We start from the raw sequence: 17,750 nt of genomic DNA on the forward strand, positions 1-17,750 counted from the left end.
ATTGTGGGGACCCTCTCATCCATCCAGGCGAGTTCCGGAAGGGGGGGAGCTAGTAGAACGCCAAGGGGACAGACAGACAGTGCTGCAGTCAGCCACAGTCTTTGTGCTGCAAAACTAGCTCAGCCTAGCACAAATGGAGGCAGAGGGGAGGGGCGCGGCAGAGTGTGTGAGAGTGAGCGGCAAAGAAGGCAGGCAGCGGGGGGGTGTGGGGGGAGTGTGTTCTGTGTGCAGGCTCACACTAGAGCGCAAACAGAGCGCGTTCGCTCACTCGCTTGCTGCCGACAAACCAGTTCATCCGAGCCCGGGAATAAAAAAAAAAAAAAAAAAAAGCAAAACAACACACTTTGTCAGCACATTGAATTTTCTCGAGTACATTAATTAAAAATCGCACATTAGAAGGTAGGGGGCGGAGGCTGAAAAGGGAGGACAGATAGAAGAGGGCGGGAGTGAGCGAGAGGTGCCTGGGAATCTGAATAATACAAGTCGACACAGGAAGCGAGGGCCCCAGAATAGCAACAGGAAACCGGCCCCGCACTCTGAATAAGCCAGCGTCACAGCCTCGCAAAACAAGGCTGTGCTGCACAGCGTTATGAAAGCTGATTTACTAAAGGAGGGAGCCGACGACAACCATAGGGAGGAGGAAAGGGCGACTGGAAGAGAAAACAAGAATTTAGAGAGCAGAACAACAGCGGGATAAACACAGAACTGAAAAAAAGGGAGAGAAATGAAGCAAAATACCAAAGTAATATTGGAAGAAAAAAGAAGGCAGGGAGGGGGGGTTGGGCTGGCTAGGAGAGCGAGAGGGAGGGAGGGTGGAAAGTGGGCCGGCCTTGTCAGGCTGAGTGCTCCAGAGCTATGTCGCAAAAACAAGCTTAGCTGCCGCAGGAGCGCCGAGCTGGGCTGGGCTGAGCAGGGAATGAGGAGGCTTTGTAGGAAGGGAAAGAAGGCCATGATCAGGGCCCGACTAGAGGAGCCACAATCAGCAGTCTCTCCTTGTTAAAGGTGATTTGGTGAGAGGGACTGTGGGGTGTTTTTCCTCATATGGGTGGTCCCAAGAGCTTGGGTAATGCACTGGATGAGAGGAAAATCTGTGCTCGGGGGTGGGGGAGAATTCTAGTTGCTACATACTGACGACAAAGTTCAGATAGAGAACTTTTAAGGGAAACAAGAAGGTTGGAATAGTAATGATGGTTTACAAGTTGTAAGGGTATGTGCAAACAAAAAAAAATAAACTAACGTGCATGCCAGGCCAGTGGTTGGCAACAACAGAGAAAACATTATCTGTTTGTTCTCCTGGGTAAAACAATCCCCAGGACCATGGGTCCAGTGTACATGTGAATAAAAAAATTAACTAAAAGTAACTGGGCACATTACAATGATCAAATCCAGAGGAAGGGCTATAACAGTATGCCAAAAATCCCACATCCACCATTTGGTTTTCCCACTGTACATCGTCGGAACCCGAAGGAAAATTGTTCCATCTTTTGTGAACAAAACAGGAATTGGACTTAATGACATTTACAATAAATCTGCATGAGGTAAATTTTACAACAATGGAAGATTCCCATGTAAAAAATGTACGTGATAAATAAAATATTTAAAATAGTATTCTATTAAGTTAACTAAAACACCACAAAATTGTCTCTTTAGGAAATGATGCAAACAAATTATTATTATGCTATAATAACACCTATGGTATTAATTGTAGTAACCGCTAAATCTTTATTTGAACCAAGATGTTTCTCTTAGGGCTGAAGCTATCTAATATTTTAGTATTCGATTAATCTATCAACTAGTTAGTTAGAATAATCGAGTAATCGAATTAGGAACATTTAATGCGTTGCAGAATATATGTTAGGAGATGTAAAATGTTTAAAATTTTGCACAATTGCACTTACATATAAAAATAAATTACCTGAGCTTTGACTCAAATAGTATAAAAAATAAATAAATAAATGGGGATCGAAGTACAACAAAAGAACAAATGGCTAACTTGCAGAGCAAAAGTACGTTAGTTTAAATGCTATAAAATGCTAACGTTTTTATACAATGTTCTTAACAAATTATTCAAACACATATTCCCAACAAAAACAGCTAAATATACCTACAAACTAAATTACAAATGCATTAAAAAAAATATCAGCTCAAAAAATAAACACCTAATGTTGGTCTTAACAACATAGTTATAAGGATGTCCTTGCAATTGTTGCAAGGACGTGTGATAGTTTTTTTTGTTTTGTTTTTTTTATCCACAAACTTCATGCGCTCGCACAGCCGTCCTCCCTCCCTCTCCCAGCTCAGTTCCTAAGTCAGTGTGGCACTCGCTTAATAAAAGTTAACGATGTTGACAGATTGTTGTCTTTGATCTTGCCAGAGAAGCCAACTTTATGGGGCCGTTTACAACGTGACTATCCGAGAATAAGAAAAATTTCAAAATTGCATTTGCGTTTGCGTCTCCATTCAAACAACGTCGCTATTCCGCATGAAAACGATGTAGTATTCATGCCAGGCTCTAGGGGGCAGTGCAGATTTACAGGGCGACAGACAATGATGCACTTTGACCCCAACAAGCTCCCTCAGCCCGGAAAAAATATGCCCGCCCACTCGAAGCAATGGCATTTTTCTTTTATTCAAATAGGCACAAAAATGGAAACATTCAACTTATTTAATTTAAAAATATTATTAAAACAGTAAATTAAAGCCGACATTCTGCCATATTTGCTGTTTTTAATGTTTGGTAGCACCGCTGCGCACGCCCAATGTGACATGTAGGGGTGCTGACGTTAGCGATCTCGCGCCGCGGGAGCCGTTGATATGCATGCTGAGGAAGCCCCCCCTCAATCCTCCGCAATCGGATTCTTCCACTTTGGAGGCAGGATTCAGAATTTTTTGTCTTCGCCGACACCATATGCACGCGAGGCAAGTCTGCTACTCAGTCATTGCATCTTTGTGTCGCAGAGTCGCCATGTAAACTGCCCCTATATGCGCCTCATACGTCAATCATCATTTAACTTGTTAAATAGCTGCTGCGCATGGAAGGGTGCGCTGGTAAGAATGTGTATGTGTCGAGACATTAGTGGCAGCCGGACATGTTATGTTATGTGGCAATAAACGCTAGAAGTGATCTTGAGGAGTTAGTAATTACTACATGTCACTCCAGGAATCGCAAGCAAGGTAGGTAAACAGAAGCATTTAATTAAGCCAAGCATTTTTCTGCTACAGTACTTTATTCTTGTTTAAAAATGATTCGGTGGGACAGTAATGTTTAAAACTGATCATAATTATTACATTTGAAGTGCTTAAAAACCATTTATTAAAATATAATATTATTTTTTAAAAAATCATACTTTTGGGGGAAAAAAGTGAAAAAAACATGTCTTATATGTATCTCTTTCCAATGTTAAAACTCAATCAATACATTGAACACGCACAGAAAATTTTTTGGGGGGGCGGGTGCGCTACTTTGCGGTTTTTCACTTATCGCGGCGGGTTCTGGTCCCCACTAACCACGAAAAACGAGGGATCACTGTATGCTGTGGTCACGGTCAATCATCCAAAGTCGTTCCAAACACCTATTCAAGTCATCTAGTGAAAATTTCTTTAAAAAGAAAAAAAAAAAAATATATATATATATATATATATATACATTTTTTTTTCTTCTTCTTCTTCCAAATATCACAATATAATATCGCAATATATCGCAAACTCCAAAATAATCGCAACAATAGTTTTTTCCCAATATCGTTCAGGCCTAGTGTGAACACAAGGGCTGTATTAGCTCTGTATGGTCCAACAAATACTTTTTCACAATTTGGAATAACATTAAAACTTTTAAAAATATGCACAATGAGATTCATTTAGAACACATGTAGCATTTATGCTTGAAAAAAAAAGAAAATTGACCTCGGTTCATCACGAACACAGCTACATTCTCTTATATCGTGAGAGGCCGAAGAAGCAAATAGAAGAGCTCGGAGGGGGTGGATGATGAGAAGCCAAGTAAAACAAACTCAAAGTGTGTGACCAACATGTGACCTTCCTCTCAAAGTCTCGAGCACATTCAGACACCAAAAAGACGAATCGCGCAGCCAGTGGGCGGACTTTGGCGGGATTAAGCCAACACTGGAGAAAGGGTGTACAAAAGACATGCGCGAGGACAACAACCAGATTAAAATAGAGAGGGGAGGAGGAAAGCTGATACGTTGGGGGTCCCTTTCTCGCAGATTGACATGGAGAGGAAGTGTCACATCCGGGGTTGGGGATCAAAGATGCTTCTGCGGAGATTTCCCAACATTTAAGGTCCTCCAAATAGAAGCTTTGACATTGATCCTTAATGTCATTCAAGGATCTCATGTTTCAAGGCACCGACGCAAAAAGACTTCTGTTTTTATATTACACAGTACAGGACCATGTCAGGTAAACTTGGTAAAAACAAAATTGGATATGACTGCAGCTAGGCGGTTAATGCTCAACAGTCAACTGCGTGTGTCGTGGAGCCAGGGGCTGAAAACGAACCAGAAACCAGTTCAACTTGCTCAGCTAGTTGGTTGCCTGCTGCTGCCTGCTTGCTTGCTTTTCCTTGGCCCGGCCACACACACAAGCGCACATAACCCTGCCAACTTCAGTCCGACAGCTGCCTCGCTCCATGCACTCAGGTGCATAAACATTTAAACCCACCTCAAGAGTCAAGCCCCTGGCAGACATCAACTGCGGTTGATGTGAAGGCTAGTAAAAAAAAAAAAAAATTTTTTTTTTAAATTCTAGGCAGCTAGCCTCCAACAGACAGGATGATATTTTTTAAAATCCAGATGTAGTATAGTAGGGATGACGGATGCGGATAATAGTCCATTCATTACCAAGAACTTGTGTGGAATGGAATGTTAATCATGTCTTGGAACAACTTGAGGCACAATAAAGTATAAATTGGTTCTCTTGATTCACTCTTTGAGTTTGCCATCTTAAAACCATTAAGAAGTAGTAGACATCAAGACACTGATCTATTAAACCCTGAGAATTTATACGTCACAGGACGCATGATCGCTTCTCCTCAATTCTTTCAGACCTAATTTTGGGTTATCGCCACATTGTCTTGTGGGATGAGACTGCGGGAGCAACACTGAGGACAAAAACTATGGAAAATGAATACAAGTATGACAAAAAAAATTTTGCATAAAGTTATTATGCAAAATTTTTTTTGTCATACTTGATTCATTGGCTGCCATTGACCGTGACAGACGAACCAGTTATGCTTTAAAAATAGTTTTTACACTGACCACACAGTTACTGTATTTCCACTTACAACACTCAAACTAAACAAACACATAAACAACCTTCCAGCTTTTCAAACGGCTTTGTTATTTTATGAATTAACCAAGGTTTCTACAGCCATCCATCCATCCATCCATTATCTTCCGCTTAGTCCGGGGTCGGGTCGCGGGGGCAGCAGCTTTAGCAGGGAAGCCCAGACTTCCCTCTCCCCAGCCACTTCAGCCAGCTCCTCCGGCGGGATTCCAAGGCGTTCCCAGGCCAGCCGAGTGACATAGTGTCTCCAGTGTGTCCTGGGTCGACCCCGGGGCCTCCTGCCGGTGGGACATGCCCGGAACACCTCTCCAGGGAGGAGTCCAGGAGGCATCCGAACCAGATGCCCGAGCCACCTCAACTGGCTCCTCTCAACGCGGAGGAGTAGCGGCTCGACACCAAGCCCCTCCCGGATGACCGAGCTTCTCACCCTATCTCTAAGGGAGAGCCCGGACACCCTGCGGAGGAAACTCATTTCGGCCGCTTGTATCCGGGATCTTGTTCTTTCGGTCACGACCCACAGCTCGTGACCATAGGTGAGGGTAGGAACGTAGATCGACTGGTAAATCGAGAGCTTCGCCTCCTTCTTGTGGTGAAGAAGGAGGTTTCTACAGGTATCAGAAAATCACACTTATGCTTTTTAATGCCACTTTAAACAAATTGAATTCCCTTGCCCAACAGCAGATAGTTTCACACACACAAATTGTAAGTAGTTTTCCGATAATTACTTCTTAATCGGTAACAGATATCCCGATGTTATCCAACTCTGAAACTCCAATACCGATACCAAACAGATACCAATATATGCGGTCGTGGACTTAACATATTATGGCTAATTGTATTGTGATGCCCCACTGGATACATTTATAATGATAAATGTAACAACATTAAGGTATTCCCATAAACATTCTGTGAAAAATAAGATAACTTCAACTGAAGTTCTGGAAAAAGTCTACATTGCACCACGATATTGTTGAAATGAAAATAGTGCAAACTAAGGATGCGACAATACTCGATTTCATATTGAACCATTCGATACGCCTTCTTCGATTAAATACGCAAAAACATTCGATCCAAATTAAAAGCTCCCAAAATGTATTTTCCGAATTTATTTTTGTCGTCTCTCTCGCTAAAATGTCCGGCGCAGTTTTGCCTTGAAAAAACAAACTCTGCCGCTCGCAGCCTTGATTTGACTACAGACAGGTTAAGACCGTGGGTCACAGAGAGCTAATTCATGGTTACATGATGAACAATGAGTGGCAAATTAAGAGCGCTGTACTTCGATTGTCAAATGCTGGTTTTGTGCAGTGATGAGCAGACGTGACTTCTGTGGCGTTTGTTAACTTTTTTAAAATGCCAAACAACACTTGCGCGCACACATTAGATATAATCAAATAGCAACCTAGATGTGCTACATTAGATCCCCCCAAGTTACATGCCATTGGCTGCGTGAGCCCAGAGTGATCATGGGACACGTAATCCATATACCCGTACTACATCGATGAATTAAAAACCGCCATGACTGAATGGAAGTTGGGCAGGCCAAATCAATCCATACCAGTGACTACAGATAATGCTGTAAATATTGTTAATTCACTACGTAACACAGATGGACTCGTATCACAAATAGGGTGTTTTGTCATGTGGTAAACATACCTGCAGAGATTAATAGCAATCAACAGTGTGCCTTGCCTCACTTTACAAACACTAAAGATTGTTCTCAGCACTTTTATACAAAATTTCTTCAGATCAGTAAGAAGTAAGCACATAAATATTATGCACTATGATGCATGTTTCTATGATGGCATTGTTATTTTGCTTGTTAGCAAAATTATTTAAAAAACATTTTTTGTTTCAGAGCATTAAATGTATTGAATTGAATCGAAAATCGTGTCCCTTGTATCGAAAATCGTACCGAACCGTGACATAACTATCGTTGCATCCCTAGTGCAAACATCAGTTTTTTTGGTGCAAGTGCAAAGTGCCAATAAGGTACTGCCATATCACATCTGGCTCACACAGTGCTTCTGGCTTAAAATGACAACAAAGGCACACAGCTCCAGTATAGTGAATGAGGTATCTAATTAGAGCTGAAACGATTACCCTAATAATTCGAGTAAGTCGATTTTAAAATTTTATCGCAGAATTTTTTCCGCCTCGAGGAATCATTTAACTTTGCCAGCTCAAAGCATGACGTTTTGCCCGGACTACTTTAAATGCGGCACAACGCGCCAACATCCCATGCGTACAGGAAGAAGACCTAGGCGGCAGATATATTTGATTTCAACCATGTATAAATATAGAGGTAGCAACGACGAAGCCGACGAAAGCGAAGAGAAAGGCACTAAGAAAAAGCAGAACATGTCAAAAGTGTGGGAGCATTTCAAGCTGGAGACCAAGGCGAACACTGTTTCATGGATTCACCGTAAGACAGTGCTTGCATAACACCACAGCACGTCTTCAATGCTGCAGCTCCACCGAAGGCACCCCATCTACTCCGAGAGTGCAGGAGCGATACTCGGGACAAGGTAAAATTAAGTTAACGTAGCGCTAATAAATAAGATTAACGTTACTGTACCTTCCTAACGTAAAGTTAGCCTTGCGGCGGGCCAGGTTTCTACTTTCTATCAATTATGACTACTTTCGATGCGTGGCAAACGTGTCTTTCATACAGGCTTTATTTAATCTCTAAAAACACAGCACTGTAATGTGATGAGGGTGTAAAATAAAAACATAATAAAACAAACTGTCACTTTTAGCTCAGTAGTCATTGATGGATAAAACACCAAGAAGCACTGGTGCCTAATGTGCTCCAATACAGCAGCTATTATACATTTATTTTGAACAATGAGAACACTCAAAAATCCTATCAGGACTTAGTTTAGACAAACCTAAAACTTAACTAGAACTTAAAAATAGCTTGACACAATTGGAAATTCAATTGAAACACGTAGGAAAAACACAGAACTTTTAAGGGATGTGTGTTATCAAGCGTAATGACATTTTTAGGTAAGAAATAAGAGTTTTTTTAAATAAAAGCAGTGAATTAGTCTTTTTTTGTAGTCACATCTGAGATGCAATTGTTGGCTGTTTTCAACAATGTACATCGAAAATAAAGACATTGATTGACTCAAAATGGTTCAGTATTAGATGAAATGTCTTGTTTTCCCATGTATGACTATAATCGTTCTTTACCTAGAATAAAATATGTTTTATCCGATTACGCAATAGAATTTTTTTAGTCGAATACGTGATTACTAAAATATTCAATAGCTGCAGCCCTAATGCCAAGTAAAGCAGAACTCTAAACACAGCCAGCACAGTCTTCGGGATGCAATGAGGAATGGACCGAGAAACTCAACTCATGCTGCTAGTTAAAAAACAGCAACAATCATGGCTGACCTAACCAACCAACCTCTCTGTGAGATCAGACCCACCCATTAATTTACAAGACTTATGAAATTATTTTGGATTCTGCGAGAAAATCTGGGGATTTCGAAGAATGTTGAAAACAAGCCGAGGTACGTCATCACATCCAGATGCCGTTTCACTGACACGGCAGTCCCGAATTACGTTATATTGCTAAGCAGACGAAAGTAGAAATCGTGTCATCGCTGTCGAATGCAGACAGAGTCGCAGTTATGTGTGATGCGTGGACATCTGTAGGGCTGCAGTTATCGAATATTTTAGTAGTCGATTATTTGATGGACTAGTTAGTTCGAATAATCGAATAAGGAACATGAAAAATTAAAATACCTGAGCTGAGCCTCAAACGATATAAACATTTTTTTTTTTTTTTAAATGAGGATCTGTGTACAACAAAAGAACAATTGGCGAAATTAGATAGAAAAAGTCTGCTAGCTTAAATGCTATAAAATGCTTTTTTTTTTTAAACAATGCTCTTAACAAGTGGTTCAGACACATATTCCCACAAAAAAACTGCTAAATATACCTATAAACTAAATCAAGAATGCATTAAAAAACATTAGCTGAAACAAAAACTTAGCTTATGTTGGTCGTAACAGGGAGCAGTTGGATTCAGCCATGTGAAAAGAGGCAGACCAGAGGGCAGTCTATCCATCCGCATAGATAAAACTAAATGCAAACACTTTCAAAATAAACCATTACAATGCCACTTTAATTAAACGAATACTCGAAGCAACAAAATTTAGTTCAAATATTTTTTTCTAATCGAATACTTGAGTTAATCGATTATACGTTGCAGCACTTGACATCTGTATCCCCCGAATTGTTTGTTACAGTAACTGCCCATTTCATAACTGATGAGTGGAAGCTGAAAGCACACGTGCTTCAAAAAAAGCAATGAACAAGGTTGCTAATATGGTTGAACTGCTAAGCGGTGCCGTAAATGAATGGAACATCACACAAAAAGACATTTCTGTTGTTACGGACAACGCAGCTATTATGGTTGTCACTGCCCGGCTTGGTAACTTTAGCCATCTGACATGCTACTGTCATATATCTGACCTGTCCTGCATATTGTTGAGGTTCAGATGCAAAAGGACTTAAGTTTTTTTTATTTTTAATTATTTGTACCTCAGGGAAACCCGTTAATGTTTACATGTTTATGTTTACACAACTTAAAGCAGAAAAGCACTTTTTTGAGCCATTTGTATTGAAGTAGTAGTACACATTGCATTTCATTTGTACCCGAGTTCATTTTTAGTTGGATAAACATATATTTCTGCAAAATGGTACGATTTATTCTATTGAAGATAGAATTTAGTTTAAAGCTGCTGATACAGAATGGGGACTTGAGCATTTTATTTACTGTTTGAACTGTGAACTTGATACTGCAATAGTAGTTTATTTAAACCTGAGTGGATTATTATTATTTTTTTTTTACTATTTTTGTAACTAATGTATGAAAAATTAAAAGCAGCTAATAGCTGGGGATGGGGTTTGTACATCAATAATCGATTTATAATCGCATCATAGTCTCTGAATCGTAATCGGATCGCGAGGTGCCCCAAGATTTCCACCTTTACCCAAAACCGATAATAAAAAACTGATGTCGATATTCATTTAAAATACTTTGGTCGGCCGATATTATCAGCTACTTAATAATATCGGACACCTCTAATAAATTATGAGAAAAGCTTTTTTGACCATCAAACTTGTGCAATTTTAAATGCGTAGAACATTTAGTTGAATGCTTTTTAATGTTGTTTAAGGCCTGAATTTTGACAAAATCCATTTCATGACTTTTAATGATTTTTAATGACCTGCATAATCCCCGGCTGCCATTGACAGCTATTGACGTCTCTCGCCGTTGATGGCACTGAAACATGACCAGCCATCCAAGTTAAAATGCATTTGCTGTGAATGACGTTAATATGATACTCATAATCAAAATACAATAAGACGATACATTACAAGATTGCACTGTCCGATTAGTTTTGCTAAAAACTGTCAGGCTCTTTTGACATGATCTACTCTGTACAAAGTCATCTACTCCAACACGCCGAGGCAAGCAGATTAATGTCTTGCAGCTAATCAAAGAGCACAGATAGGGAATCCCCAATAAGACAGCCAGAGGGAGGGGTGGAGAAAAGGGGAGGAAAAAAAAAAAAGAGAAAAAGTAAAAATAGCCTCAGCGTGGCCGGTTCAGCCAATGGTTAGAGCCCGCAGAGATGTATAAATAAATAAAGAAGAGAGAAAATAAACAGGAGGGTAACACATCCTGAGGGCATCCCTTATTGGCGTAGACAGCCTTCCTTATCATTCCTCTCTCGCTCCCACGCCGACGGATCGCTCACACCATTTGAAGTCATTTACTCGCCCGCCCCGCGTCTTTTCCCTCGCCCGTCCGTCGCCCCGCTGACGGTTGCTCTCTCACTTTCATTGTCTCTCATTAATGATCTCATTACTCACTTGCCTTTCCCTAGGCCGTGGAATGAAGTTAGCTGCAAAAAGTGGCCTATAAACACAGCCAATGTGCTAAAAATCAAGAATATAACGTTTCGTTTTGTAGAGTGTGTCGTCCATGCTAAATTCGAAAGTGTTCTCAATCAAACTGGGAAGCTCGGGGTATGTCACGATACCATACATTCGCAATACAAGGCTCTAAAAATGGCGATACAACAATTATAGAGACATGGGTGAGGAAATCATTCTAGGATATTCTATCAAACGAATAATAAACAGAAAAACAAGCTGAGTTTATCACTGGTAGACGTCCAATCCGTTTGAAGTGGGACGGATGGCAGCGAAGATCATTCGCCGTCTATGGGCGTTGATTTTGGGGCATTTACGAGTCACATCCTGTTTAATTTGGGTTACTGAAAAGGAAGCAACTCAAGAATGTCCCCAATTTAGGGCTGCAGCTATCGATTATTTTAGTATAGTAGATTAATTGATAAAATGGTTAGTTTGAATAATCGAGTAATCGGATAAGGATAACATAAAAAATTTAAATTCCTGAGCTGAGCCTCAAGTAGTATAAAAATTAATAAATGAGGATCTAAGTACAAGAAAAGAACAATTGGTTAACTTACATAGCAAAAGTTCGCTAGCTTAAATGCTATAACATGCTAACTTTTTGTTTTACAATGCTCTTTACAAATTGTTCAAACATATACCCACAAAAAAACAGCTAAATATACCTATAAACTACATTATGAATGCATAGAAACATTAGCTTATGTTGGTCTTAACAGGGAGCAGCCGGATTCAACCATGTGAAATGAATTATATCATATTCACTGTTGTCAGTACAGGGCAGTGTATCCACCCAAATCAATAAATTAAATGCAAACACTTTCAAAACAAACCATGATAACACCGTTTTAATTAAACGAATACTCGAAGCAGCAAAATTGAATTTGAATCTTTTTTTCTAATCGAATTAGTCGAGTTAATCAATTAATCGTTGCAGCACTACACAGAATGAATAGAAAGTGACTCATAATCAACAGGAAGTACTGTAATTTTCGGACTATAAGACACTACTTTTTCCCCTCATTTTGAATTCTACGGCTTATAGTCCTGCGCAGCTTATTTGTTGATTTATTTGGGTTAAGAGGTCACACTTTATTTGACAGTGGCGTCATAAGGCTGTCATATGAAACTATAATGGGCATTACGAAATGCTTATGACAGATGTCATTCAGAGTCATCCGGCAAATTACGTTACTAACTGAGTGAGATAATTTGCCAGATGACACTAAACGACATGTGTTATAAGCATTCGTTAATGCTCATGATAGTGTCATGTCATAATTATTGTCTTATGGCGCCACTGTCAAATAAAGTGTTACCAAATACCATAACTAGCAATTAATGAAACAACTGGAACAGTGACAAAAAAAAAAAAACAAAAAAAAAAATTAGCACATGGATTTTGATTGTTATTTACATCCGTAGCGCTGCAATGCATGCTAGGAGGCATGTTGGACGACAACAGTTTTGACAAGGGTGGCAGCAAAGGTTGACTGTCTCCCCCAAAGGAGCAGTGAGGGTCAAATGAAGCTTGTTGGAGCATTTGGTTCAACGCTTAAAGGCTGTTCATTTGGTCTCATGACAGTCTAATGATGCTGCTGTCAAATAACGTGTTGCCGGTTAATATCTTTTGGGGTAAATATCCCATAATACAGGACAGCTGCAGCTAATAGCCCAGTGCGGCTTATCTATGAACAAATGCCGTTTTTGTGTCAAATTTGGGGGGTGGCGGCTTATAGTCAAAAAAATACGGTAACCTCTAAATAACCTCAAATGAACAGGAAGTGACCTGTAAATGCCCACAAAAGACTGGCTGTGAATGCTCTGGTTTCAGTGCCACTGACAGCACTAGACGTCCAATCCAGTCAAAATTAATTGGATGTCTAGCGCCATCGATAGTATACACTATTCTAATGGAGGATTTTGCTCGCAACCTGTTGCCCCCCCCTAAACAGTGACACATTTTAAAAATATTTAGATTCTTGGCGAAAACACAGATAAACTTTTGGGACAAAAAGTCTCGTGATAAACCACCATTTCGCTATATTGTCAATTTGTCATACCCCTCATGGCCAGTATGATCTTTTGTAATAACTCCTCACACAACTTGAAATTGGCTGCTTGCAGAAAAGATGGGAAATATGAAGTCAGGACACTCAAAGGACTCACCGGCAAACTGGATGGTCTGCCCTGCATGCTATCTTCTTGACTGCTCTTGTTAGAAGGCATGGGTTGGTTGGAAGGAGGTGCGCTGGACTGGGAGCTAAAGGAATCTTGGGAGAGTTCCTGTTCCGTGGACAAAAGAAAACAACCAAAAACATCCATTTAGAAAAAAAAATTAGTAAAATAATTCTGTTTACAATGCAGTGAATTGCCACTATGCTGTGGTTAATCATTTGCACCAGTACTATATTATATTTCAAGTTTTATGTAAGGATGCAATGAAATGAAAATTTGGGGCTGACACGGAATAAAACCAAAAGCTGAAAGCTGAAACCAATTATCCACAATATTTTTTATGTTTGTATGGGGAAAAAACGACAAAATGAAGTTCATTATTATTTGGTTTTACTTTTTATGTCATTTATTTTTTAAAACATTAGAATTACAAAAATATTATTTTGATATTTATTTGGTGCTGACATTACAACAATGCTCGACAGAAAATAAAATTAAATAGAAAATTAAACGTTGTGACCAACTATACATTAAATAATGCCATGAATTAGAGCAGGGCGGTAAACCGAAAATTTGCCGTCACCGAAATTCTTAACGATGACCGACGTAATTTTGACCATGTCGGTAAATTCGGTAAATTAATAAAACAAGAAAATAGAGTCTTTTCATCCCGCTTTGATTCTGTGTTGTTCGTCTATGTTCATTCCCCTTTAAGAAAGCAGTGAATGTGCTTACGTAGGGAGTCACGTGATCATCAGGAAGCCAATCAAACAAAAGCCCGGTAAGCTAACGCTAGCAGCTAACGCTACAAGCAAAACGTGATGGAGTGTGGCTTAAGGGAGGTTCACCAAACTTTCAACCGACATTTAGTAGACTCTTGGTGGCATCCAGACGGGCTTTCACCCGCTGTCCTCCTTTGTTCTCACGATTTCCGGAGATGCTTTCAGTGCTTTCTACTGGTAGCCAGGCTAACGCTAGCTAGCGGCTAACGCTACAAATGAACGTTATGGAGTCGGATAGCGGCTCTAACCTTGTCGAAACGGCTGAACTTAATGAGTGGATTGGGCACGGACTGCATCTAGCAATTACTATGTGGCGTTATTTTGTATCTGTCTGTGTGTGATTCCTCTGATAGCTTTTGTGATGGTAAAGCATTCAGCATAAAGTACAATCCAACGGCAAAACTTATAATGACCGAGAAATGGCCCCAGCTATTTTTATTGTGCGTGCATTTATTAAAAAATGCACTGGGGGGGAAAAAAACCCTTAAACCATAAAGTAAACACTTGTATTTAATAATTATGTCACAGCAGCCATTAACAATAAGTTGTCTTTTTGAAGTGTACTGTTCAAGCTGCAAGTCATTTGTGTTACAATTACATGTTTGCACAGGCATATTGATTTTGACAATGTACATTGTTCAAGTCATACGCGCTGTTATAAATGTTCATACTTGAATTCTTATTGCTTACAATACATTTTTATAAACTTAATGTTTAGACTGCATGTACAATTGTTAAATACAGTATATCAAATTGAATGCTGGTAAATAAATCAACAAGAAATAGTTAATCTGTATTTCATGCATTGATTCAGATTTTCAAATTATATAACAGTCCGCTTGGGCGAATTTATCGTCATTTATCGTTATCGAGATGAATCTGCTCAAATTTATCGTGATACATGTTTAAGGCCATATCGCCCAGCCCTACCATGAATAGAAAGGTTGATGGCCAGCAATCTCAGGAAATGTGAAAGATTATTTTTTATTTGAGTACAGTAGCATCCCACAATAAACACGAGTTCAGGGTATTTTTGTGCCATAGGAAATTTAACATATGGGTTTCACCAATGAGAATGGTGTTTTAGAAGCAGCTGTGTTAATACCTGGGGAGGTGGTGGGAACCTCTGATATGGCGACTGCTGTTGCTGTAGTTGTTGCTGCTGCTGCTGCGGCAGCGGTGGTGTCTGAGAATACGGTGACGCCTGACTTTGTTGGCCATGACTCGGAGGTTGTTGGGATTGAGTAGGTTGACTTCCCGGTTGTTGTTGCTGATGTGGTGGTTGTTGTTGTTGTGTCTGTGGCTGCGCCCCTTGTTGCTGCTGCGGTGGTGTTTGCTGCTGTGTAGGCTGGCCTGGCGCAGAAGCTTGAGAGTAGCCAGACTGGCCTTGAGAGCCTTGCTGGCTCTGAGGACCAGGGCCTTGTGGCTGCTGTTGGCTCGACTGTTGTTGGGGGGATACATAAGGCGCCTGCCCTGCTGGAGGACCGTGAGGACCTTGGGATTGGGAGTAAGGGGGTCCAGGTTGCCCGTGTTGACCTGGCGGCTGCGAAGGGTGGCCCTGCTGTGGGAAGGGAGCCCCGGCGCTACCTTGGGGCTGGCCGGGGTAAGGTGTCTGCTGCTGGCCCGGGTGAGGAGGGCCACCATGTTGACCATAGTAGCCCTGACCCTGCTGCCCATAGCCTCCTGGCCCCTGCTGTCCATATGCCGACATCTAGAGAAAGATGATGATGAATCAGTTGTAGTTCATTTGAAATTTGCATTGCAAAAAAATATACATACGGCAGAAAACACAGACAAGGTTGAAAAAGCAGTTTCTGCTCTTGCACCCCTCTTTAAAATAAACTGCTGTATTTTAAGCCAAAAGAACTGTTGTATTTATAGAACAATGTGTCTATATGCTGCCATAGCAGTTTCATGGCGCATTATGCCCCCGGACTATTTTAAATTTGTCTGTTTTACCCTGGAGACCCCCGTTTACAGACACTGCGCAGCCACTTTTGTTTCAACCGAGCCATAAAAAGGTAAGTAATCACATGTATTATTCGAAATGTCTATCATGTTTTGCTTAGAATCATTAATTGATGTTTAATATTAAGTTTAAAAAAATAAACTTTAAAAAATTATTCACTCGCATATTTTAACCTTTGAACAAATTACGTCACAGTGAAAAAAATAGTGTTTGTAATTAGGTCAAGGATATCTACCTCATAACTATCGCTTAATTAATTTTTTTTTGTGACTGCTGCAGTTTCCCCCGATATTTTAGATGATAAATAATCGATCCAAACAAAGAAAAATTGAAGAAGAAAAAAACGTTTAAAAGGGTAAATATTTGAAAAAGAAAATCTCGACCAGTCCTTGTTGTCTATGAATTCTGCATCACGACCCTTGTTCTATTACAGTGTTTCACCCATAAAATCGCCACAAAGCGGCTGTGGCCATTCACAGCTGTGTCTTGATACTCTGTGATACATGCTACTCGGACTTTATGGATCGAAACAAGGTAAGTACGTGACAATATCTGGATAAAACCATGGTGTCTTTAATAAGGAGCTCACCTCGAGTTACCCGAAAGCCACTAAAAGACATTGCAGTCGAACGCTAGCGCGAGAATTATGGACACAGCAGGCTAACCGACTTGCATGCTGACTTGCATCTTATCTTTTTGACCCTTGTTGCCATTTGGATTGCTTATTATGGGATAATATCAATGTATTATACACATTAGATGCTTAAATCATAAAGCTAGGCTTCAAGGCTAAATACCAATAAATAGATAGTTATGTACTCACATTTATATTTACCCTTTATGCATATGGAGTCTTTTATTATCAGTATCTTGCATTCACATTATCCACAAATATTTTAAAAGTCCACTGCAAAAATTAAAGTATGGTATTGGAATTTAATCCTTAAAATTTGACCTTCTTTTAAAGGTGTCAAAAAATAACCTCCTGTTCAAATTTTTTCTTCCCCCAGAAAACAGATGTTGTGTCACACATTCATATAGGACAATTTCAAAATTTTGCCAGATTGGGGGTCTCCGAACGGAACTTCAAGTCACCTGAGTGTTTTCCGCCATGTATAATAAATTCTGCCTGAATCTGATGTCTGGCGATATGTACTTTCAACTCTATCAAGTAAACGAGTGAAAAGTTCTTCACATCCGACGTTGAACCACTTAACACTCTCCAGTAGTTCAAAAATCTAGTTGTTCAAACCCAAGTAAAATCTTTGACGATAAAAGTTCGTGAAGTAGACTTGATCCATGCCCCATTCCACATTGATGCCATTTATAAAGGCCTGGGAAAAAAGGTAGGAAAGTGCCACTTACTGTAAGTCTTCTAAATTGCACTAAAGATTACACATCACAGCAAAATTGTCTGGAAAGCACTTTCTGATGTTGAAACGTTAAAACGGTATTACAATATTCACCACCTGGCAATATTTCTCAAAGTTACATTCAAATGTTTCAATAGGCAGAGTCATCACCTTGATTTCGTTCCTCCAGCTACTAGTCAAAGAAGCTCT

General features: G+C 39.9%; 1 protein-coding gene across 2 annotated transcripts in view; it reads right to left on the minus strand.

The window, feature by feature from the left end:
* arid1ab (AT-rich interactive domain 1Ab) overlaps positions 1-17,750 on the minus strand; it is a 110,737-nt gene that overhangs the window by 46,321 nt on the left and 46,666 nt on the right. For both annotated transcript variants that reach the window (XM_057827845.1, XM_057827844.1), the window contains 2 exons: positions 15,325-15,930; positions 13,429-13,545 (listed from right to left, as the gene is read on the minus strand). In XM_057827845.1, the coding sequence (XP_057683828.1) occupies positions 13,429-13,545; positions 15,325-15,930 (723 nt within the window). The remainder of the gene's footprint in view (positions 1-13,428; positions 13,546-15,324; positions 15,931-17,750) is intronic.

The sequence above is a fragment of the Corythoichthys intestinalis genome, chromosome 22, assembly GCF_030265065.1.
Source record: "Corythoichthys intestinalis isolate RoL2023-P3 chromosome 22, ASM3026506v1, whole genome shotgun sequence".
NCBI lineage: Eukaryota > Metazoa > Chordata > Actinopteri > Syngnathiformes > Syngnathidae > Corythoichthys > Corythoichthys intestinalis.